Here is a 25574-nt window from a genome sequence, read left to right on the forward strand (position 1 = left end):
ATATGGAAACAACATGCATCTGATTTGACTGGTGATTGTATCTCTTAGTGGAGTGTAAAAGCCTTAGTAATGTGATACTGATAGTAGGCCTATAGTGTAAATTGTACTAGTATTAGAGTAGAGTAGTCACTCACATACATACATTCCTTACTGCCAGAAGAGGATGGCCCACCCCTTTAAGCGGGGTTCCTCTCTAGGTTTCTTCTTAGGTCCCTTCTTTCAAGTGAGTTTTTCCTGGCCACTGTGCTTCTGCTTTAGGCCAGGTATCTGTAAATCACTTTGCAACCACTGTTGATGTAAAAATGGCTTTATAAAATACATTTAATTGACATACAAATGTCACACCCAATCAAAATGTTTTTGCATTGTTATTTATTCATAATATATAGTTTGATAAAATACACTTTGTTTACAAGTGCTGATTACTATATTACATTCACCTGCATTTTAAAATGGAGACATTCCAATCTAAAAACAGCAAAAATGACAGACTGATGGGAACACACCCTTCACAAAACAAACAGACAGACATTTTCAAACCACTATTGGATGAAACTTAAGAAACGTTTCCTCCTAACCAAGTCTATCCTCACACTTGACTTTTTGTCCTTCGGTTTAAAAATGGGATCTAATCAATATATCCTTCTGAATTTAAGCTATTGATTTGTTAAAAAAAAGTAAATCATGGTTTGAGAGAAAAGGACAAAGTGGTGTAGGCTACTGAATCAATAATTCAACGCTCTCTTAAACTTTACGAGATATCAGCTGCCTTTCTACAAAATGTGGGTAAAAACGACTTTCTCTTTGCAATCCACATATACACAAGTCAGTTAATAGAACAACATCAAAATTCATAGAAAATATATAATTAATACTCAATACTAGATGTTGGGGAAACCAAATTAGACTAAAACATGTATTTATTTAAAATAAAATGTATAAAATTTGATAGGTGATCAAATGAATTAACAAAGTTTGCAATGATAGGGGTCAAATCATAAATATTGGGTCTCATCTTTGCAAGATATGCACCCTCCAATAATGAACCATTTGGCTGCTTCCAAATGGCCCTCTAATTCCATATATAATGCACTACTTTTGACCAGAGCCCATTTGGGATGCACACTTTGTGAACCTTTTGAGACGATAAAGAATCCTGTGACTGTAAATAAAGACACACACACACACACACACACACACACACACACACACACACACACACACACACACACACACACACACACACACACACACACACACACACACACACACACACACACACACACACACACACACACACACACACACACACACACACACACACACACAACTTACAAAATGGTGCCATGAAGTTGTATTCAGTTTACCCCAAATAAGCACATAATGCTGAAAATATGTGTAAGACAAAACAATGCCCCATATCTTATTAACCAAAGTCGTTACAAGAGCATACAGTTCAGATGGTTACAATATTCCAGGCAGGACTTCAGTGGAAAAGGACATGTCGATTTCCATAAAAATACATGGGTCATATAGAATTAGAAAACTTGGGTATGTTTTTTTTTGCTACAAAAGTTGTGGTCTGTCCACGTTTTCACACAAAAACATAAGAAAAAGGGACAGCCAATATACACTCACCGGCCAGTCAATTAGGTATACCACCCCATTCACGAAAATGGATCGCTCCTACAGACAGTGAGTCACGTGGCCGTGCTATATAAAGCAGGTAGACAGGCATTCAGTTACTGTTCGATTGAACGTTAGAATGGGCAAAACTAGTGACCTAAGAAACTTTGAGTGTGGTATGATCGTCGTGCCAGGCACACCTGATCCGGTTTCTGAGAAACGGACACCCTCCTGGGCTTTTCACACACGAGAGTGTTTAGGGTTTACCGAGAATGTTGAAACAGTCCTGTGGGTGAAAACAGCTCATTGACGAGAGAGGTCGAAGGAGAATAGCAAGAACCGTGCAAGCTAACAGGCGGGCCACAAACATAGAAATAAAAGGCGCAGAACAACAGGGGTATGCAGAACAGAATTTCGGAACACACAACTCACTGCTAATTGCAGTAAACGACCACACCGGGTTCCATTCCTATCAGCTAAAAACAAGAAGTGTCTCCAGTGGGCACGCGATCACACCGGGTTCCATTCCTATCAGCTAAAAACAAGAAGTGGCTCTAGTGGGCACGCGATCACCAACACTGGATAATTGAGGAGTGCAAAAACATAGCCTGGTCTGACAAATCCTGGTTCCTGTTGCGTCATGCTGATGGCAGAGTCAGGATTTGCCGTAAGCAACGTGAGTCCGTGGTCCCATCCTGCCTGGTGTCAACGGTACAGGCTGTTGACGGTGGGGTACCGCAGTCCAATCTGCAGCAACTGCGTGACGCCATCACGTCAGCATGGACCAACATCCCTGTGAAACGTTTCCGACTTGTAGAATCCATGCCCTGAACAATTCAGGCTGTTTTGGAGGCAAAGGGTAGGTCTGACCCGGTACTAGATGGGTGTACCTAAAAAAGAAACTGACCGGTGTAATGTGTATCATTCTAGTAAATACCCTGTTGTTTTTAAAAATGATTTGTAAATAGATTTTTTTATATTAAAATATATTACTTTGTTTAACTAGTCAGACATTTAAAAAAACGAGATCTGATCATTTCGTTTTCATAAGGTGACTTTGGCATCTTACCATGGAAATGATTTCTATAAAATATACCGTTACACAGCAACTATCTTCAGTTTTAGTCAGATCATTTAAAAAATATGATTGATACATTTTGCTTTTATAATTGCAATCACCATGTATACCCATATGATGTTCCTTTGTTTTATATATGTAGCTAGTAAATTGTATCTCTACCGCCCATCAACCTGAATACTGTACCTGGAGCCTATACAACTTTGAATGGTTTCATGATAGCACAGCATTTAGCGTTAAAATACACATTTTTGTGTAGTTTCTTTTAGAGATATAAACTCTTTTGCAATAAAAAACAATATATTTTGGATATGCTTAAGCAAGGAACATAAAGCTAAATTAATTTCTAAATCTCGCTCAACGAAAGCCAATATTTACAAAGCAAAAGAATAATAAAAGAACTGAAATCTTCATTTTTCTCCTTTCTTTCTCTGAGTGTTTTAAATGTACATCACTGCTAATAGTTACTCTGTTATACACAAACAAACATATATGAAAACAAATGCGTCATGAGACAGAATATCTACAAGTCGAGGTTTTAGGAGTTCATGGGAGTCTGTAAACTTCACACGATGATCTGAAATGGCCTCAAGTTTGTAGCCTGGTTCCAGATCTGTTTGTGGTGTATTTCTAACTCCTATGGTCATTGCCATAAAACAACACAAACAGATCTGGAATAAGACTTTACTCAGCTTGCTCCTTGAAGGGCACTGTTTATCCATTTATTTGCGAAGTGCTTTTACTTTTCATCACTATGTTAGAGTACAAACGCTGTACACAACATGTACTATACAGTCTCAGTGTCAGTCACCCCGTTAGTAGAAATAATGTTTTATAATCTAAATCATTTGAAATATCTATTTTCTTTTGACACATCTGTAACTTTGTTTTTAGTACTATATATATATATATATATATATATATATATATATATATATATATATATATATATATATATATATATATGAAAAAATGATTGATTGCACCCTTTAAAATCTATATAAATCAGTATTTGTACTTCCCCACCTACACACAAACCCCAAGGGGTCGATGAATATGAATGTAACTCCCTTCTTCACCTTTTAAAACATCATAACTTAAACTCCTGAATGAAGAGTGGCAGTCTTTAACATAACATTGTTATTACGTTCTACAAAAATAGCAACATTCATTTTTTTCCTTACTTTTTAAAAATCTAAACTATCTTTACAAAAATATAGCACAATAACATGTCCAAGTGCAAAATATTGCCAAGATTCAACTTTTGTCTCAAGTCTAAAAGGTTAAGATTTGATTTGAACTGATCGGTGAATTGTACAAAACAAACTCTTTTTCAGATGGAATAGATGAAAGTGGAGGTTGCGGAGAAGAGGACAGGTCATAATAATGGAAACAGAGCAAATGGATGTATTTGATACCATTCCACTTAGTTTCGCTAAGCATGTCCTCTCCAATTAAGGAGCCACCAACTTCTTGTGTCGTCCAGTATAAATGATTTGTCACCCCACTGAAAACCATGTGCTGGGTTGAGTATGGCCACTGTGCATTTTACCCTGGTAACCAGGGTTAGGGTCAATTCCACTTCAATTCAGTCAATTCAGGAAATACACTGACATTCCAATTTGTCTTTCTTTTCAAATTAGATTCGGAATTGAAATAGAAACATTTGAATCAGTTTAGTTCCAGAATTTAAATGGAACTGACCTTGCTCGTAACCGCTACTTGTTGATGATGGTAGATGACTTGATGCTGATTTGTTCCTTGGTGCAATAATAAAGAATTGAAACAGATCATGTCTAAATTTATGTAGTGCTGAGCGATTAGTGATTTTTGAAGTAGGTTTGGTTTTGGTTCATTATGTAAAAAAATATATATATATTTTTCAATTTTGATGATATTTTTAAACATTAAATGCACTATACATTATGTGGGTTGAATGCTGTAACACAGAATAAAACAATTAATAAAAGTCACATGATGGTAATGACTGGCCATTGTTGCGTATCACTTATTAACCCTCATTTATTCATATTACTTTAATAAAATATTTGTTTTATTTGATGATTTTTTAATATATTTTTTTACTTCATTCCAAGTCATCATTTCATATAGAGCTGCTGCCTATGCTGTACAACAAAAATCACTATTTAGTAGTTCTTCAAAGTAAATAAGGCATACTTTTATGACCGCCAAATACCAACTATTTTCATGCTCGCGAAGTGACTGCCTTCGATCTCTCTCGATCGCGCGCTTTCTCTCCTCCCCGTGTCTTGCTCCACAGACCGTACGTAGAACATTGTCCTGTTAGGAACTACAACTCCCTACTACATCACACAGTTTCAGGCTTGATCTGATGTAACTCTACAGAAACTGCATAGAGCTAACAGAAATGCAATTCAAATAATTGAACCGACGAAAAATAATAGTTATTCGCTCAGCACTACATTATTAGTCGTTTTATCGTACCACTAGACACGACACACAGAGGTTAGAAGGGCCAATGCAATCGTCATGGCAGAATGCCCCACACCCTTTACACATGATCATAGCCTTGAGTCGGCAGTAGCATTTAGACTGAACGTCCTCTATACCAGATCCCTCCATAAACCCCTGCTCTGGAGACCCCTCCCCCTGGCTGCTGTGGTCCAACAGGTGACCGGCAGGTATGGTGGTGACGGTCACTGAGAAAGACATGACACTGCCGGTGCCACTGCCGCTGTCCCCACCACTACCTGACACAGAGGGGGAGGCGCTAGAAGCGGTGCCTGAAGCAGCAGCATTGTGATTCAGAGCGTGAGGTACAGACATGCTGATGGTGCCACCGTAGCAGGAACCCAAATTGGATTCCTGATTATCGATTGGAGGTCTCTGAGTTTGAAAGGCAGACGGACGCTGGTGAGTACTGGGGTGAGTGGGGTCCATGGTCCCCACGTGGGGAGATGCAGATAAACGATATTGCTCGGAATGACCACCCTGTTTAGTATTGCAGAGTTCCGGGTGCCTCCTGTGCTGTGATTGTGATTGGGTGAAAGGTTTGGTTTCTTTGGCTCTTGCAGAAGTGCCACTGTCTCTATCTGTACTGGCTGAACTGTTGTCCTCCTGCTCTGGTATACAGCCCCCCACTGATGGAGACTCAGACATTATTTTGGAGCAGTGTTGAAAGCCCAGAGCTTCATCCATTTTTGTGACTGAGAAGCCCTGCTCTTCCATCTTGACTCCAGCAGGGTTAGAATGAGAATGAGACTTATTCTCCACTGACTCCTCCCCTTCGTTAGCCAGCCTCTCCCCCCCGATGTGCTCTCTCTTCAGATTGGCCAGTGGGGTCAGTGAGGTGTTAACGGTGGTCAATGGGTGGAAGCGTTTACTGCTCTCTGAGCCTCGTCCGTACGTGGAGACATTGAGGAGGTAGTGCCCTGACATGGCAGGCCTGGACATCCTCTTCGGTCCAGGGAACCCCACGGAGAACCGGGGACGGTCCCCACACTCCTGGTGCCCCAGATGACAAGCTCCGAACTGGGCAGGCTGAGCTCCACCTGAGACCCCAAATGGCTGGTTCTGGTGCTGGTGGGTGGCCCTGTGCATCAGAGCCTGAAGGATCTGTTCCTGGATGTCTTTGTTAGGTGTTTCCCTTTGATGGTGCTGGAGCTCTGCCAACATACCTGCTCTTGTTCCAGGTATGGTGGAAGTGGACTGGCCTATGGATCCTTGCTGTTCAGATCTTCTGTAGTCCTCCACACCACCAGCATGTAGGTATTGGCTCTTATTCTCATCACTGGCTGTTCCAGCAGTGCTGTGGGACTTTATTGTCACTTTGTCATCATGGGAGGGTTTGGACTGGGACATCTGGACATCGGCCTTGGCCAGAGGCTTGGGGAAGATCTGTTCCTGAGGGACCTCTTTCCCCTGGAGGAGAGATGTGACCAAAGGGTTGTTGGCTGGGATAAAGTGGTTAGCCCTGGCTGCCATGGAGCTTCCAGATACATACTGGCTCTTCACACCACACACAGATGAAGTGTAGCTAGAGGTTGACTGGGGACCTGGTGGGTATGATGTATGTTGAATGTTCCCATGTTGAGGTCCCATCAGAGAACCTGGGTTCATCAGACCATCGGAGTAGCCTCTCTGTTGGTCATCAGTGAGAGACGCTCTACCGGTGTTGGAGCTTCTTTGAGACAGGCTAAGGTCAAAGGGCACAGAGGAGCCTGATGATTGGACCGAACTGGAGTGGGCTGGTGTGGTGACTGCATCAGGTGATTGACAGGTAGATTGACCAGTGATGCTACTTACTGGCAGCCTGGTGGTTGACTGAGACTGGGTGGAGCAGGGGGGCCTGGAGTGGAGGGTCTGGGCTGAAGCTCTATGCTCTACAATGCCTCCTCCTGGTCCTGGGCCTGGTACAGCACCTTTAGAGGAGGAGCTGGCTGCAGCAGCTGCTGCTGCTGCACGCTGGGCCCGGGCTAGCTGGGCTTTAGCCTTGATGTCAGCCAGAGTGCGAGCACCAGTGCGTCCGGGGCTGGGGCCAGGGCTGAGCGGGACAGGGGTCCTGGGGGATACCTGGGTTGGAGATGCAGGGACTGATAGGATTCGTGACACAGGAATCTGAAAGGGAAATTGAACAAGAAAGAACGCAAGCTTAACATGTGTAGGCCTTCCTGGTGTACGTATTCGTACCAGATGTTTTTAGTCACCACAAATACATTTCAACCTACAATATTTAATTGTTTAAAAAATGACTGTATTTACCTTAAGCGGAGGCACTCTCTGAGGTGTTGTTATGGTGGCTGCTGGAGAGGTTACCACAGATACTGTCGGTGGAGTGATGCGGACCCTCTTCTCTGGAGTCAGCTCTACTTCCTGTTCACTGGATGAGGACTTCCTTTTCAACAGCTCTGGGGATGGGGTGGTAGATATGGGGGTAGATACAGGGGTGGATACAGGAGTAGATAGAGGGGTGGATACGGGAGTAGATAGAGGGGTGGATAGAGGAGTGGATACGGGGGTGGATAGAGGGGTGGATACGGGGGTGACTGACACCGAGGCGCCTCTCTCTGGTGCAACATCTTCCCTCCTCTCCCCACTGTGCTCGTCCAAGCCCAAAGGCTCTGGCTTTGAAAGGTCGGACGGCAGTGATGATCTGAGCTTCGTCTGGGAGCAGACCTCTGGAGGACTCTCCAGGGCAGGGGACTGTGGGATCTCAGGGGACTGGGGGGTCTCCGGCTGAGCTTCTTTCAGCTTCTGTTCCTCTTCCTCCATCTGCTTCTCCCCAAGTGGAGTAACCATTAAGGTTGAGTCCACCACATCCTGCCTCCGCACAACAGGTGCCTCCACTGCCATTATAGGCAGGGATAAACCTCTGCTACGAGTCCTGTGTCTGGGGTACTCAACCTCCAGTGTCTTCTGTACATTCTTCGATAATATAACTGGTGGGACAATGGGTGGGACTGGTACTGGTTCATCGTGAACAGGCTCTGGTTCCGGTCTTGGCTTGGAAAGCTCTATGGGTTTAGATGGAGGCTCTATGGGTTTAGATGGAGGTTCTATGGGTTTAGATGGAGGTTCTATGGGTTTAGATGTAGGGTTTATAGGCAATGATGATGATCGGAGCCTCCTCTCTGACGAACGAGTATGGCAGCTGTTCTCAGAGACCTTGGGATCTTGCAGTGCTTGGCCAGCAGGACTTGGCTGTGTTTGAGGAGACAACTGGGGTTTGGTGGCTGAGAGCTCCAGTCTGAGACCAGACTCAAGCAGCTCTTTGGATTCCTCTAAGCTGAGTCCAGAGCTGGATAGGAAGAGAGGAAGGGAGAGAGAGAGAAAGCATGAGCGAGAGAGCGAGAGAAAGAAATCGAGAGAGAAAGCAGCCAACTATAAAGAAAGGATTAATCTGAGGGATATGCAAACAGAGGCTTGCAGGTAAAAAAAAGCTTGAATGACATAGCAATAAATACAATGTATTTTACAGATTCCAGCCCTGAAAAATGACTTACTTTTCACCATAGTAGCTCTCAAAGAAACTTTCCTTCCAATACTCCACCTTCTTCTCCTTCTCAATCTCCTGACGCATTCTCAGCTGCAACTCAGGAGTGAACTCACCTTCGTGGTTTGGAAAAAATAACATTTAAAAAACCTTTTTACTGGGAATATGAAAAATTATGTTTAATAAAAAGCTATATTTTGAAGCAGAAGCACAGTAGCCTGGTCCAAGATCTGTTTATGCAGTCTTGCCAATGGTCATTATCATGCTATTGACAATTAGCAAGATGGCACAAACAGATCCGGGACCAGGCTAGAAGCACTGACCTTCTGCCAGTCGTTCCTTCCAGGACTGAGCTGCTGATGTGAAAAACTCATTGTTCAAGGCAGAACTGGTGACCTTTAACAGACCATCCATACAGGCCTAAAGATACAGACAGAGATAACTTGTGTACATCTTCATAAACTGCACCATCATTATCACTATCAAAATCATCGTGATAATCACCATCAGCATTATTGTCATCACCATCTGCTTATCAATAGCATCATCATTGTCATTCTCATCTCTCTTTATGTACCGATGATGATAGACTCCCCATGCGATTATTTCCTGCAAATATCTTGTGGATGATTACTGAAATGAATCGCAAGTTGAGTCTCTTGGTTTTAAACCTCTTTGGCGCTAGAGACCTTATGGTGTCTAGTACCTGTTGGTCGACCTCAGGCAGTAGTGTGAGTAGCTTCTGTTGGCACTCTGTGGGCAGGACAGAAAAGGTGTGTTTGTTGATCAGGGCACGCAGGTTGGTGTTAACCAGGATAGAGTCTGGTGTCTCAACATCTATCTCTGCACACTTGGTACGCTTCAGTTGCCCTGGATAAAATTTAAAAAACACACACAGCACAAGAGAAGATAAATCCACTGTAAATCATACAAAAGAACTAAAAAGGTTTGTTTGTGCTGTAGCCAACTCCTATGGTTGTTGTTATGTTTGGCATGTCAATGATTATGGGAGTTGGCAAGACAGCACAGACAGATCTGGGACCAGGCCAACAGAGTGTGCAGAGTGTATGTGCAGTATTAGCCTACTATATTTAAATTACAAAGACAAACTGGATTAGTCTACTACAGAGGCTGTGAATGAAAGGTCGCTGGATTGAATCCTGGAGCCCACAGGGTGAAAAAAATTGTCCGATGTGCCCTTAAGCATGGCACTTAACCCTAATTGCTCCTATAAGTCTGTGTCAGCTAAATGACTATAATGTAGGTCACGGAAGTAACACGATCTCGCCGAGGCAGTATTTGAATGGGCGATCACGCTGCTGCGGTATATGGAATGCAAATTCTATCATCTGCATTCTGGAATGTCTGAAATACCTGAAATAGTACTTACGTGCACTGAGTCGACTGGACCTCTGAGACATCTTCCTGGTACCAGAAGCAGGACAGGAGTCTGTTTGGATGGACAGAGAGGAGCATGATTTGATTTAAACATAATTCAGCCACACAAGTTGATACACTGGGTAAAATAAAAATGAGCATAAGACAGATTGACCAGTGCTGCAGACATTTTCGGTACCCTTCCCCAGATCTGTGCCTCGATCATATCCAATCAATTTAATTTACCACAGGTGGACTCCAATCAAGTTGTAAAAACATTTAAAGGATGATCAATGGAAACAGGATACACCTGAGCTCAATTTCAAGTCTCAAAGCAAAGGGTCTGAATACTTATGTAAATGTGATATTTCCTTTTTTATTTTGTCATTATGGGGTATTGTGTGTAGATTTATGAAGAAATGTTTTTATTTAAACCATTTTAGAATAAGGCTGTAACGTAACAAAATGTGGAAAATGTCAAGGGGTCTGAATACTTTCCAAATGCACTGTAGTTACAGTGAGTTCCAAAAGTATTGGGACACAGACATTTGTTGTTGTTTTGGCTCTGATTTGAAACGATACAATGACTATGTGAGGTTAAAGTGCAGACTGTCAGCTTTAATTTGAGGCCACTTTCGTCCATATTGGGTAAACCATTTAGAAATTATGGCACCTTTTGTACACAGTCCAAAATGTTATTGTCAACAAGAATATAATATGTTTCCAAACACTTCTACATTAATGTGTATGCTACCATGATTACGGATCATCCTGAATGAATCTTGAATAATGATGCGTGAGAATGTTTGAGTCATAAATATCATACCCTCCCAAAAATGCGAACCTCCCCTGTTATAGTAATGGTGAGAGGGTAGCATGTCTAACTTTCTCACTCATCATTATGGCGATTCAGTCAGGACTATCCATAGTCACGGTATCATCCACATTAATGTAGAAGTGTTTAGAAACATATTTATAGTCTCCATTGTGTCCTCCTCCCAGAGCGCCAAGAACCTTGGCGTGATCCTGGACAACACCCTGTCGTTCTCAACCAACATCAAGGCGGTGGCCCATTCCTGTAGGTTCATGCTCTACAACATCCGCAGAGTACGACCCTGCCTCACACAGGAAGCGGCGCAGGTCCTAATCCAGGCACTTGTCATCTCCCGTCTGGATTACTGCAACTCGCTGTTGGCTGGGCTCCCTGCCTGTGCCATTAAACCCCTTCAACTCATCCAGAACGCCGCAGCCCGTCTGGTGTTCAACCTTCCCAAGTTCTCTCACGTCACCCCGCTCCTCCGTTCTCTCCACTGGCTTCCAGTTGAAGCTCGCATCCGCTACAAGACCATGGTGCTTGCCTACGGAGCTGTGAGGGGAACGGCACCTCAGTACCTCCAGGCTCTGATCAGGCCCTACACCCAAACAAGGGCACTGCATTCATCCACCTCTGGCCTGCTCGCCTCCCTACCACTGAGGAAGTACAGCTCCCGCTCAGCCCAGTCAAAACTGTTCGCTGCCCTGGCCCCCCAATGGTGGAACAAACTCCCTCACGACGCCAGGACAGCGGAGTCAATCACCACCTTCCGGAGACACCTGAAACCCCACCTCTTTAAGGAATACCTAGGATAGGATAAGTAATCCCTCTCACCCCCCTTAAGTTTTAGATGCACTATTGTAAAGTGACTGTTCCACTGGATGTCATAAGGTGAATGCACCAATTTGTAAGTCGCTCTGGATAAGAGCGTCTGCTAAATGACTTAAATGTAAATGTAAATGTCTTATTTACAATAAAAGTAACTCCAAAATAACGCAATACCGGTACATTATTTACCATTAATTTCTATTGTGCACAAAATAATCTGAAACACAACCAAAACAAAAGCTTGATGTGGTCCTTGCTATGAATATGGGACCAAATACTACTTTACTACACATAAGTGAATTTATCCCAATACTTTTGGTCCCCTAAAACGGGGGGACAATATGTGCTGTGATTTCTAAATGGTTTACACGATATGTATGAAAATACCCTCAAATGAAATCAGACAGTCGAAAACAAAACTTGAAGTCATTACATCATTTCAAATACAAAGTGCTAGAGTACAGAGCCAAAACAACATCAAAACTTCACTGTGCCAAAACTTTTGGAGCTGATATACTGTACGTCTATGTCTGCCACCTACCGGTCTTAGTGGCAATGGTGTCAGCCATGTCCTTCACGTTCTTGATGAGCAGCCTTGGGCTGGAGGTGGTGGGCATGCCCCCCTGTCTCCGCTGGTTCCTCTGCTGCTTCAGGGCCTATGGGACAGAGAAGAAGGAAAAGAGGAATAGGGAGGGAGAAAAAAAGGAAGGAAAAGAGTAATGAAGAAAGGAAGTGATTATTTACCAGTGCCAAGATGAATGTCCGCTCCTGTCTTAGACTCCCCCTCAACGTGGCATATTGAGTTTCATCATAGTGGTTGATGTTTTTTGCAACTGGACTTGAAGAAACTTTACAAGTTCTTGAAATTTTGAAAAGGTTTGAAAATGTCAGTGAAGACACTTGCTAGTGGTCAGCGCATTCTCGCAGTACACGTCCTGGTAATCCGTCTGGCACTGCGGCCTTGTGAATGTTGCCCTGTCTAAAGGTCTTAATCACATCGGCTGCGGAGAGCGATCACACAGTCTTCCGGTACAGCTGGTACACTCATGCATGTTTCAGTGTTATTTGCCTCGAAGCGAGCATAGAAGTAGTTTAGCTCGGCCGTTAGGCTCGTGTCACTGGGCAGCTCTCGGCTGTGCAGGCCCTGCCACATCCGACGAGTGTCAGAGCCGGTGTAGTACGACTCGACCTTAGTCCTGGATTGACACTTTGCCTGTTTGATGGTTCGTCAGAGGGCATAGCGGGAATTCTTATAAGCTTCCGGGTTAAAATCCCGCTCCTTGAAAGCGGCAGCTCTAGCCTTTAGCTCAGTGTGGATGCTGCCTGTCATACATGGCTTCTGGTTGGGAAATGTACGTACGGTCACTGTGGAGACGATGTCATCAATGCACTTATTGATGAAGCCAATGACAGATGTGGTGTACTCCTCAATGCCATTTGAGGAGTCCGGGAAAATATTCCAGTCTGTGCTAGCAAAACAGTCCTGTAGCTTAACATTTGCTTCATCTGACCACTTTTTTATTGATCTAGTGACTGGTGCTTCCTGCTTTAATGTTTGCTTGTAAGCAGGAATCGGGAGGATGGAATTATGGTCAGATTTGCCAAATGGAGGGTGAGGGTGAGCTTTGTATGCATCTCTGTGTGTGGAGTATAGGTGGTCCAGAGTTATTTTCCCTCTGGTTGCACATTTAACACGCTGATAGAAATTTGGTAAAACCGAGTTAAGTTTCCCTGCATTAAAGTCCCCGGCTACTTGGAACGCCGCCTCTGGGTGAGCGTTTTCTTGTTTGCTTATGGCGGAATACAGCTCATTCAATGCTATTTTAGTGCCATCCTCTGACTGTGGTGGTATGTAAATAGCTTCAAAGAAAACAGATGAAAACTCTCTCGGTAGGTAGTGTGGTCTACAGCTTATCATGAGAGCCGAGCAATAGCTCGAGACTTCCTTAGGTATCGTGCACCAGCAGTTGTTTACTAAAATACAACAAAAATACAGACAGCTGCCCCTTGTCTTACCAGACGCCACTGTTCTATCCTCTTCATATAACCAGCCAGCTGTGTGTTGATATTGTTGTCATTCAGCCACGACTCCGTGAAGCATAAGATGTAACAGTTTTTAATGTCCCGTTGGTAGTTTAATCTTCCCAGTAACTCATCAATTTTATTGTCCAAAGATTGCATGTTTGCTAGCAGAATTGAGGGAAGTGGAGGTTTATTCAATCACCTCCGACTTCTCAGAACTCTCCGGCCTCTCTGTCCCCGCCTCCTTGATCTGTGTGGTCAAGCAAAATCAAAATATACAGAGCAAAAATCACTAAGTGTGCGTAACAAATGGCACCCTATGGGCAACCTTGATGGGATGGGTGCCAAAAAAACTCTGAACTCATCATGAGGGGTCACAGTGGTTTGCGGGTCCGTGTAGCCACATCCATTCCAAAACATGCAGTCGAGCCGGCCATAACCTTTTGGGGGCCTTAAGTGACATTTTACGAGCAAACCCTTTAAGAGGCTCCCCTCTTGACAGTGGAGAGAAAGAAAATACTTTTTAGAATTAATTTCCTGCAATTCTACTTTTTGCCATTGGGCGTAGAGAAAATGTTGCAGTTTTGCAGCAAGTTTATTTACATTTTGCCATGAGGCAGAAAGATACAAAATATTTGTTGTTAGGGTGGAGAGAAATGTTTGCAGTTTTTAATATGATATCGGAGTGAGATTGACTACCAAAATCAATGGGGGCCCCCTAGCCGGTAGTTTAGATAGCTGGCTGGACTTACTAAACTTAACTTTTATTTAACTAATCAAATCAAACTTTAATTTGTCACATGCGCCGAATACAACTAGGCAAGTCAGTGAAGAACAAATTGTTAATTACAATGACGGCCAACTTCGGCCAAACCTGGACGCCGCCCTATGGGACTCCCAATCACGGCCGGATGTGATGCAGCCTGGATTCAACCCAAGGACTGTAGTGACGCCTCTTCCACTGAGATGCAGAGCCTTAGAACGCTGCGCCACTCAGGAGCCCAAAAGAGTTACCCTATATAGTGCAGTACTTTTTTTTAACCAAGGCCCGCATAGAGCTCTGGTCAAAAGCAGTGCAATATATAGGGAATAGGGTGCCATTTGTGATGCAGAATAAGGAAGACCAATGGGAAGCAAGTAATACACTGTGGAGTTGTGGGATTGTGAGGAAATGAATACAACTCAGCCAATGGTATTTTTTTCCCCAATGCACACTCATGTCTTTTAAAATAACTTACACAAGGTGTTGTTTTCTTTGTAACAAAGAAGTTATTAAATTTAACAAGCACAGTGAATGTCAAGTGTGCATTTATTCTACAAAACTGGTGTCTTTAGCCAAAATAGAGCAACTAGAGCTACAGTTTATTAGCATAGACAGCAAGCAGTGTTTTCCACTAGCGCCGGCTGTCGGATAAACAGTTGATTACAGACTCATTTATTACCGGCTACTTAAATTAAACTAAGCTACTTTTCAATTGGCTAGTCAGAAACAAATTCAGCCGAGCCATCTTCCACTAAAATGAAAGATATGCATCTTCTAGCGATCTATTGAAAGGACAGGCACCTGTCAGTCACAAAGTGAGCGTTGACAGGGAAACCCTGCTGGTTTGACAGTTGAATATCTCATCCAGGTACCTGTGGGCAGTGTGATTTGTGTGCTCCGTGGTTGGTTGCAGTCTCTGAGTGAATTTCAGGGCTCTATAGAGTGACCATATGCGCCTATATGCACACAGATGTGTGTGCGAACTGAAAAAGTAAAGTATAAGAACGTGCAAGTTTTGATTTATAGCAACATATAAATCCTGCTGTAGCTATTTTCATAGCATTTCTGCCGATTGGTTTCATCGCTGGTAGCTAATCACACAAAGATCCATTGAAGTAAGAACGATTTAGGATATACACTACCGTTCAAAAGTTTGGGGTCACATAGAAATGTCCTTGTTTTTTTTAAAGAAAAGCCCGTTTCTTGTCCATTAAGATAACATCAAACTGATCAGAAATACAGCGTAGACATTGTTAATATTGTAAATGACTATTGTAGCTAGAAACAGCTGAATTTGTTATGGAATATCTACATAGGCGTACAGAGGCCCATTATCAGCAACCATCACTCCTGTGTTCCAATGGCACGTTGTGTTAGCTAATCCAAGTTTATCATTGTAAAAAGATGAATTGATCATTAGAAAACCCTTTTGCAATTATTTTAGGACAGCTAAAACTGTTTAAAAGAACTAGGCCGCCCAACTCAAATCAATTATTGTATGGATGAACCCAGCAACAACAGGTAAATGGAGACAGATGCAAATCCAACAAATAGAAAAAACAATAAGTTCAACTATATTTATGAAGACAATCAATACAGGAAGATAAATACAGGAAGATAAATAATACCTTTATAAATAACACCATAAAAGGTCTGGACAAAAAAACAAAATGCATCCAAACTGATCTACAGTATCTAGAAACACATCCAAGACAATCAACACTACCCTGGAGGAAATACTCATGAATACTTAGTGAAGATTTTTCAACTAGTATAATACAATCAAAGTACAAACGGCACATCACACCAAGTTGCTGGGTAACCATGGGGAGAGCAGGGCTAACCAAACCCATACTCCTGCCCAGTCCTCAATCATTTCTGGACCAAAGTATGTAAAGTATTGCATGATACATTTGAAAGCTCACTTTATCTAAATCCAGAACACATACTCCTGGGGAGAACCCCTCATGCGATAAGGACCTCTTCAGAATTCTGATAACAGCACTTACTAGATTACTAGAAACTGACCTAATCCGCTGGCACCCAAATAAGCAATTGGAAAGAGACAATTCATGAAATCTATACTATGAAAATTCTAACTCCTAGAATATGAAACCAAATTACTATTTTTGAAACAATTATTATTTACAAAAATTACAGACATTATATTCGGAAATATTTATAGGCCCTAACAGGAGATAAAATTGTAATGTTTTAAATGGACGGGTGTGGGTGGTCACGTGTGTGTTCCTGTGGATGCGTCCATCATTACTTTAAGACATGAAGGTCAGTCAATGTGGAAAATGTCAAGAACGTTTCTTCAAGTGCAGTCACAAAAACCATCAAGAGCTATGATGAAACTGGCTCTCATTAGGACCGCCACAGGAAAGGAAAACCCAGAGTTACCTCTGCTTCAGAGGATAAGTTCATTAGAGTTACCAGCTTCAGAAATTGCAGTCCAAATGAACACTTCAGAGTTCAAGTAACAGACACATATCAACATCAACTGTTCAGAGGAAACTGCGTGAATCAGGTCTTCATGGTTGAATTGCTGCAAAGAAACCACTACTAAAGGACACCAATAAGAAGAAGAGACTTGCTTAGACCGGTGGAAATCTGTCCAAATTTGTGAGACACAAAGTAGGTGAACGGATGATCTCCGCGTGTGTTGTTCCCACTATGAAGCATGGAGGAGGAGGTGTGATGGTGCTTTGCTGGTGATACTGTCAGTGATTTATTTAGAATTCAAGGCAGACTTAACCAGCATTGCAGGTTTGCGCTTAGTGGGAATATCATTTGTTTTTCAACAGGACAATGACCTAACACACCTCCAGGATGTCTAAGGGCTATTTTACCAAGAAGGAGAGTGATGGAGTGCTGCATCAGATGACCTGGCCTCCACAATCATCCGACCTCAACCCGATGAGTTGGACCGCAGAGTAAAGGAAAAGCAGCCAACCCAGCATATTTGGGAACTCCTTCAAGACTGTTGGAAAAGTATTCCAGGTGACGCTGGTTGAGATAATGCCAAGAGTGTGCAAAGCTGTCATCAAGGCAAAGGGTGGCTACTTCGAAGAATTTAAAATGTAAAATATATTTTTGATTTGTTTAACACTTTTTTGGTTAAAAATCTCAGCATAGAGCCCTGAATTTGCACTTCTCGTGTAATGTAAAATAAGTGGTACTGATGTGTCAAAATCCACTTAGCCGTATCATTATTTTCTGGCACATTCATTTATTTTATTTTGCGTGTTGCACATAGCAGCCACTTTTCATTTGTTTTTCAAGATAATGTGTGCAGTGGACAATTTTTCTGTTAAAAGAAAATACATAATTTAAAGAACAAACATTGTGTTTATAACTGTAAATAAAACTTAGATCAAGAGAAGACAGGTTAAATGTTAAAAAGGTTTAATGTTATTTTACTTAGGAGATCGTGCTGATCATAGGAGCCAAGGCCTAGTCAATATCCCAAATAACTAACAATACACTGAATTCATACATTCTTAGTGATGTAAATTGTAAAGTCATGTCCAATAACAACAACTTTTTCCAATCTGGGAGATCAATTTGACAACGAATTCTATAATTTAGCTGTGTATTTTGAATGCAATCAAGGCATTAGAATGTACCAGAGGCCATCAAAATATAGGTAATTCGGGCCAACAAAAAAAATTATGTTGGGAAGGCCTGCTTAGCTAATTTTTCTTTTGGCTGGCTACTCTAGGTACTTGTGGAAAAGACTGAGGGCACATCACTGAGACACTGTCAGGCAGGTTATGAGGCACCAGGTCAGCAGCAGTACTTTATTGAACTTTTATTTACCCAGATTAGTCTTGTTGAGAAAAGAGAGAACTGGTCTCTATTAACCAGTGAAAAAAAGACCGATAGAGAATCAGCCCACCTGTTTGAGAGCCTTCTTGCTGTGTTTCTGTGAGGGAGAGATGAGCTTGCTACTGGGGACAGAGGGAGATGAACAACGTGGCTGAGGAGACGACGGATCAGATGGCAGCGTGGAGGGCACTGGGAAGGAAACACAGCACAACTTAAGACACAGTCAATAACACATTAATACGCTTAACAACAACAGCCAATGTTCACATCCAAAACACTGAAAACATTTACATAAATACACAAGTTGTATGCTGATTGAGTGTTTCAGTTCATCTTTAAGATGGCTATACCAAAGTAGATACATTTTGTTTTGCAGTCAGACACAATACAAATCTATATTGCATCTAAAAGTTTGCTGAAAACATACACAAAAAGTTGCCTGGATGTGCATTTTTTTTTTTTAATCGAAGACTCCTCGACTTTCCAACCGCCAGAAAAAAAACTGTTAGTAGCAAGATTATGTAAAACAACTTTTGTAATGGTTATTTCCTGTTTTTTTTAAAACAAGGCTTACATCTTTATTTCTCACTCACCGTAGCTGTTATCCTTGGACTTGGGTCTTTTGGGGTCTTTTGATAGCATTTGCTTTGATGGAGCTTTTTGCATTGATATTAAGAACAATAAAATAGAAAACAGAAAATAAAATAATATATCCCCGTGCTCAGAAGATATGCTGTTACTTTACTTCAACGGTTCCTTAACTTGTTCATATGTGTATATGAGGAAGTGGTCACAGATCTGACTCAGACAAAAAAATAATTTCCTGTTGTAACCGTTGCTTAAAATGTTTAAGGGGCAGAGAGAATGACAGAAATGGCCTAAACTTCATCTCGTTCTAAAGTGTCACTACCATGGGCAACAGTCTTGATGTCTAGTATTAATCACAAAATGTACAGCTGCACACTCAATACTGAAAATGGAAACACCACAATAGTGGGACAGGTACCTAAATATAAAGAGTAATGGTCGGCACCGAAATGAGTATCAGCACCTACGGTGCCTTCGGAATGCATTCAGACCCCTTGACATTTTCCACATTTTGTTACATTACAGCCGTATTCTAAAATGTATGAAATGCATTGTTTTACTCATCAATCTACACATAATACCCCATATCGACAAAGCAAAAATAGTTTTTTGTAAATGTTTGCTAAAAACAGAAATACTTTATTTACATAAGTATTCAGACCATTTGCTATGAGACTTGAAATTGATCTCAGGTGCATCCTGTTTCCATTGATCATCCTTGAGATGTTTCTACAACTCCATTGTAGTCCACCTGTGGTAAATTCAATTGATTTCACATGATTTGGAAAGGCACATACCTGTCTATATAAGGTCCCACAGTTGACAGTGCATGTCAGAGCAAAAAAACAGGCCATAAGGCCCAAGGAATTGTCCGTAGGGCTCAGAGACAGGATTGTCTCGATGCACAGATCTGGGGAAGGGTAAATAATTTCTGCAGAATTGAAGGTCCCCAAGAACAGTGGCCTCCATCATTCTTAAATGGAAGAAGTTTGGAACCACCAAGCATCATCTTGGGTATAGCATCATAACCAAGAAGACCTGAGGCTGTAATCACTGGCAAAGATGCTCCAACAAAGTACTGAGTAAAGTGTAATATTTAAAACATTTATTTATAAGAAATTGGCAAAAATTCAACAACAAAAAACTGTTTTTGTTTTGTCATTATGGGTTTTGTGTGTAGATTGATGAGGGGAAAAAAAACAATGTTATCCATTTCAGAATAAGGCTGTAACGTAACAAACTGTGGAAAAAGTCAAGGGGTCGGAATATTTTCCGAATGCACTGTATTTCAGTCAATTTCAAGTATTGGAATAATAGCCTAATCATCATGGAAAAAGGTGAAGCTAATAAATATATAGCGAAATATACAGTATTCTACCTCTCGTCGTCCCTTATCAAAAAGACAGTGATGTTATAAATATATTGTGAAGTAGTATCATACCTCTCCTCCTCCACTGTCCCCTCATGCCCTCCTGGTTGTTAGTGTAATTGTTGTTCTCTGTGCTCTGGGAATCAGACAAATTATCACTACCGTCCTCCTCGGATCCCTCCTCAGACAGCTCCTTCACCACGTCCCCAATGTCCTTCTACTCAGACACACAACATACATATACGTTATACACAAATAATATAAACACAACACATTATATACAAACACACAACATACACTGAGTGTACAAAACATTAATCAGTGTAGACGAAGGGGAAGAGACAGGTTAAAGAAGGATTTTTAAGCATTGAGACATAGATTGTGTATGTGTGCCATTCAGTGTATTATATATTTAAGTGCCTTTAAATGGGGTATGGTTGTAGGTGCCAGGCGCACCGGTTTGTGTGAAGAACTGTAACGCTGCTGGGTTTTTCAAGCTCAACACTTTCCCATGTGTATCAAGAATGGTCCACCACCCAAAGAACATCCAGCCAACGAGAAACAACTGTGGGAAGCATTAGAGTCAATATGGGCCAGCATCCCTGTGGAATGCTTTTGACACCTTGTAGAGCCCATGCCCCAACAAATTGAGGCTGTACTGAGGGCAAAAGGGGGAGGCAACTCAATATTAGGAAGGTGTTCTTAATGTTTTGTCCACTCAGTGTACACATTCTATAATATACACACCATAATAAGATATTATATACACACCCCCATAACACGGACTGCTTTGAATGACTCCTAACATTCAGAGCAATTAATAATGATTCATGTTTAGTTTAGTTAATTTTATTTTTACAGGGACAGTGCACATTAATCAACGTTTCAGTAAAAGTGCCGGTTTTAGCCAGCCGGCTAATTTTCAACCGCAGTCCCTGGGCAGGTTATTAAAAACAATTACAATATAGACAATAGCACCATAGAACAAGCAAGACATAGCAACATAGGACAAGCAAGACATAGCATACAGACAGAGCAACATAGAACAAAAAGCAGCAAAACAAAATTCAGAAAAGCAACAAAGTGTTTCCACACCTCACAAGCTACAGACAACAGACAACATGGAAAGCGGCAACACACAGCTAGGGACCATGTTCACAAATCTGATTGACCTTTAGCCAGGTCTTCAAGCATTTTGTGAAAGTGTGATATGTGGTGCAGTTATGTGTGTCTGATGGCAGTGTATTCCAGACATGGGAAGCTCTCACAGAGAATGCAGATTTACTAAAGGTGCTTTTCCTTAGGGGAACTATACAGTCACCTCTCATGGCAGACCTTGTGGATCTGCTGCCATATGTTTGGGTTTTCTGTTTAACAAAAATATTGAGTGGAGGGGGAGCCAGGCCATTAAGGATCTTGAATATAAGACATGCGTCGGTGTATTGCACAAGATTTTCCCAACTCAAGAGCTCATGCTTTCTAAGGATGTGACAATGATGATGGCTATTGGGCTTCCTATCAAGCACTTTGAGAGCCTGTTTGTAGACAGACTGAATAGGTTTTAATGTTGTACAGCAAGCTTGGGCCCAACTAGTCAAGCAGTATGTTAAGTGGGGGAGTATCATAGAATTGAAGTACAGTTTTGCTACCTCTGTAGTCAAACAATTTCGTATAAATCGGAAATTAGCTAGGTTGAATTTGGTTATTTGAATTACCTTTTTCACATGCTTTTTAAAAGAGAGGTTGGAATCAAGTATGATGCCAAGGTACTTAAAATCGGATACCACCTGGAGCTTCTCCCCTGACACATAGACATCTGGCTCAGGTGCATCTGTTGCCCTCTTTGTGAAGAACATGCAAACAGTTTTTTTCACATTGAGATGCAAACACGAGTCACTGAGCCACTTTGTAACCTGGACCATTACAGTAGTGAGTTCTTGTGCAGCTTGTTGTGAATTTCCAATTGAGTCATGACGTTGCTCTACTTTTCATTCTCCTTCCATAGAGAAGCGGTGTCATCATAAATACTTTTAACAGCTCATAATTATTGACATTGTGGCGCTGCCTATTAGTAAAAAAATGGCATGTCAATCCCACATAGAGATATGTCGGCGCTTATTGGTTTCATGCTTTAGATTTATAGAAATGTTAAACTGACCTTCAGTGTGTAGACCCCCATTCGTCCAGGAACTTTGTAGAAGATCCCTTCTTCACCACGAGAGTTGGTGTGGAGCATAGCATTGAGACAGGCCAGCGGGGAAGTACCACTAGATAACAGAAGAAGAGGAAATCATAGCCAGTTACATCCAATGAAGCAGACAGCTGACTGGCCACTACAGAGCCGACTTGAACTGTACTGTACTGGCTCTGACATTTCCTTTTGACATTGTCCTTTCCAGCATAGTTTCAGCAACTATTGAGGATGTGTAGCCAGGGCACGCTGGCCAACCCAGTACACCTTAGCCTGGTCCGGTTAGGCCTTATAGTGTGAATCAGGCGCCAGTGTACTGTATTCAGAGCTTCAGCTGAAATTATTAGACTGTGCTGCCTGAAATAAAAATACCTGACATGCAAGAACAAGTTGTTAATAACATGTTGCAACTTCTTGTTACAAGTACAAGTTGCTAATAACATGTTGTAACAAGTACAAGTTGTTAACATGCAATAGGAAAAACAAACAACATTTTAGTGAGTTTGTTAAGGGAGGGAGGGGCAAAACTTGCTTTGTCTTACCTTCTGGATGACAAGTGAAAAAAATGAAACAAGAAACAAAATCATTAGAATTATGTGAATGTAATAATTACCACCAAGAAGAAGAAAAGAAAAAGGGAAAGGACATGAGCAATCAATCAAACAAGAAGAAATTAAATGGTGTTATTCATAAACAAAACTAGGCCTAGTGTGCTGATCTTGTGTATCAAAAATGAAGTCAAAACTGTGAAGAGCGACCTAAAGGAACCTTAAAAGGGGATCTTTAAAAGGACCTTTTCTTTGAAAACAAACAGAAGACATATGAGACTGTTTATTTACCTAATCTCTTTCAGTCTCTCCCTCTGGATCACCTGTAGGATCTCTTTGTGGCTCATAGGTGTGTTGGGGTACTTTTCTAATACCTGAAAGAATAAAGCACAAAATCAGTCAATGGATTGCAGTGTAATAATGTGTAATACATACCTAAAACCACTTGAGAATGTAAAACAATCTCTAGCCTAAACACAATAGCATATGTCAACCTGTCCTATACTAGTATTCACATTGCTTATGGTGTTACCAGACATTATCAACCCACAATTATATAGTTGGGCCTAGTGGTATGGAATTAGTACCTAGTTGTATGAAATGAACATGTCAATTGAGTAAGCTTCAACTGAGCTCTTACTTAGACAAGGAGTACTGATTTAGGATTAGTTTAGCCTTTTAGATCACAATTAATAAAATTACATAGACAGGGAGGACCTGATTCTAGATCAGCACTCCTGCGCATACGGTTTTTAGCACATTCATTAGTAGTGTGGTTTGTTAAGACATGAAGTCAACCTCTTGGAATGAGTCTGTCAACAATGATTTCGTGCATGCTTTTATCCATTGTCAAGAGAATATGTGACTTGCTGGAAATAAGACAGACCTCAATGACCTCACCAATGCATGATTCACTTCCTTTGTGTATGTGTAAGAAGAGAAAGCCTGAGCAAGATCACCACAGTCATAGCTGATGTAGCTAGCCTAAATTATAGCCATGATGACGTCACCACAGACAGAACAATGAGACAGATATTTCACTGGAAGTATAAATGTGAAGCATCCGCTTGGCGTTTCCACTCACTACCAAATATGGTAATGAGAGGAAGCTCAGTGGCCAGCAGTGGGAGAAGATGGAAGGAGATAGATTTTGGCCGAAATTCTTCAAATTATCTCATGACGAAAGATTTGGTCTCAATACAGTTTTCCGTTCCCCAAACTAAAATCTGTTTTTAACCAAGTGGACTAAGTTGTGTAGACCCTTTGCCAAAGTTTTTTAAAATCGCGATGTTTAGGAGTGCAAAGGCGAATTGAGTTATTGGACACGCGCACTTCACAGAGTAGGCGTTCCCTAACGGGAATATGCAGATGCTGACTAAAACAGGCAAATAGGATCTCGCTAACTTGTGCTTGGCTCTGCCCACCTCCGTGCTTGTTCTGCCCAATATGACTAATTTGTTCCCATTGACAGACTGTGGTCTATCTTGATTTAGTTATACAAATCTTTGATGTCACAAAGGTTTTCATATGAATAGTAGGCGAGCTGTCAGCTGTCAACTAACGACTGTTAGCTATGTTATTGCTGTTACTAGTTTTAATTAGCTACAGACACACTGACATAGCTATTCAAAACTAGTAACAGCAATGATTTGCTAATACATGAAGCCATAGGCAGCTAAGCATGTTAAAAAACCGAATGGCCAATACAGTGACCAGGTAGCTAAAACAACTTTATAAATAGTTTATAAACACTACCGATGTAGCTACTAGGTAGCTATTTGTAGCTAGCTAGCAAGTTGACTACTACTACCATGCTAACGTTAGCTGTCGTTCATTGCTCATTACCTAGCGTTATAGCTAATGTCCATCGACATAGGGCGATTAGAACTAGCTGGAGAGCTAGAAACTTGACAACGGCCATGTTTCAAAGTATTTTGTCAGTTCAGAAAAAGCTGTCAAACTGAATTTGAGTTAGCATAGCTTGCTAACTGGCTAACTGTACGCTCGCGCAACACTTCGTGTTTACTTTAAAGCAACAGACATGTCTGCGGTGGAAACAATAATTCTGTCAATTTCCTATCTACAACTTCAGCAACTAAAGCAAACTACATGGAGACACTGATATAGACATTTTCTGTAAATGCACCCACAAGACTGTCAAGCCAATCTTGATGGACTTCCAGTGCTTAGCTAGCCGACAAGCAGGCCTTGCGTTGCAGACGCAACATTTCGTCTGCACCAGCGGGTCATGAACTCATAAACAGTTGTACAAGTGGGAGCGAAGGGAAAACAAGCACAACAAACGTTGAATAGAACGACAGTAAATACCGTTTTAGCAGCTTCTGCCCATGTCCTCCCCTTCTTTTTCTTCTGTCTCTCCCTCATCGCTGCGGTCTTGTGCTGATTAGTGTTGAATATGACAGTGTGTTAGTTGAAATGTTGCTTTAGTTACCGCGCAAGACCGACCGCTTCTGCCATATTGGGCTTTTACTGCTTTACTGTAAGGAGTGTGTCATGTGACCCAGAGAGAGACGTCATCTTACTGTACAAATGACAGCTGTC

General features: G+C 41.6%; 1 protein-coding gene across 3 annotated transcripts; it reads right to left on the reverse strand.

Moving 5' to 3' along the window:
* Positions 1-3684: 3684 nt before the first annotated feature.
* asxl2 (ASXL transcriptional regulator 2) lies at positions 3685-25499 on the reverse strand. 3 transcript variants are annotated; one of them, XM_046308805.1, is made up of 14 exons: positions 25341-25499; positions 23304-23386; positions 23007-23009; positions 22432-22540; positions 20346-20490; positions 18910-18972; positions 18387-18505; positions 12239-12353; positions 10069-10128; positions 9385-9548; positions 9002-9098; positions 8689-8794; positions 7448-8483; positions 3685-7303 (listed from the first exon to the last, which is right to left on the reverse strand). In XM_046308805.1, the coding sequence occupies exons 1-14, from the start codon at positions 25395-25397 to the stop codon at positions 5162-5164; spliced, it is 4299 nt and encodes a 1432-aa protein (XP_046164761.1). In that variant the 5' UTR covers positions 25398-25499; the 3' UTR covers positions 3685-5161. The 3 variants fall into 3 exon arrangements, with proteins under 3 accessions (XP_046164761.1, XP_046164762.1, XP_046164764.1); XM_046308806.1 differs by lacking the exon at positions 23007-23009; XM_046308808.1 differs by lacking the exon at positions 18910-18972.
* Between the last annotated feature and the right edge of the window lie 75 nt (positions 25500-25574).

The sequence above is a fragment of the Oncorhynchus gorbuscha genome, linkage group LG17 (genome assembly GCF_021184085.1).
Source record: "Oncorhynchus gorbuscha isolate QuinsamMale2020 ecotype Even-year linkage group LG17, OgorEven_v1.0, whole genome shotgun sequence".
Taxonomy (NCBI): domain Eukaryota; kingdom Metazoa; phylum Chordata; class Actinopteri; order Salmoniformes; family Salmonidae; genus Oncorhynchus; species Oncorhynchus gorbuscha.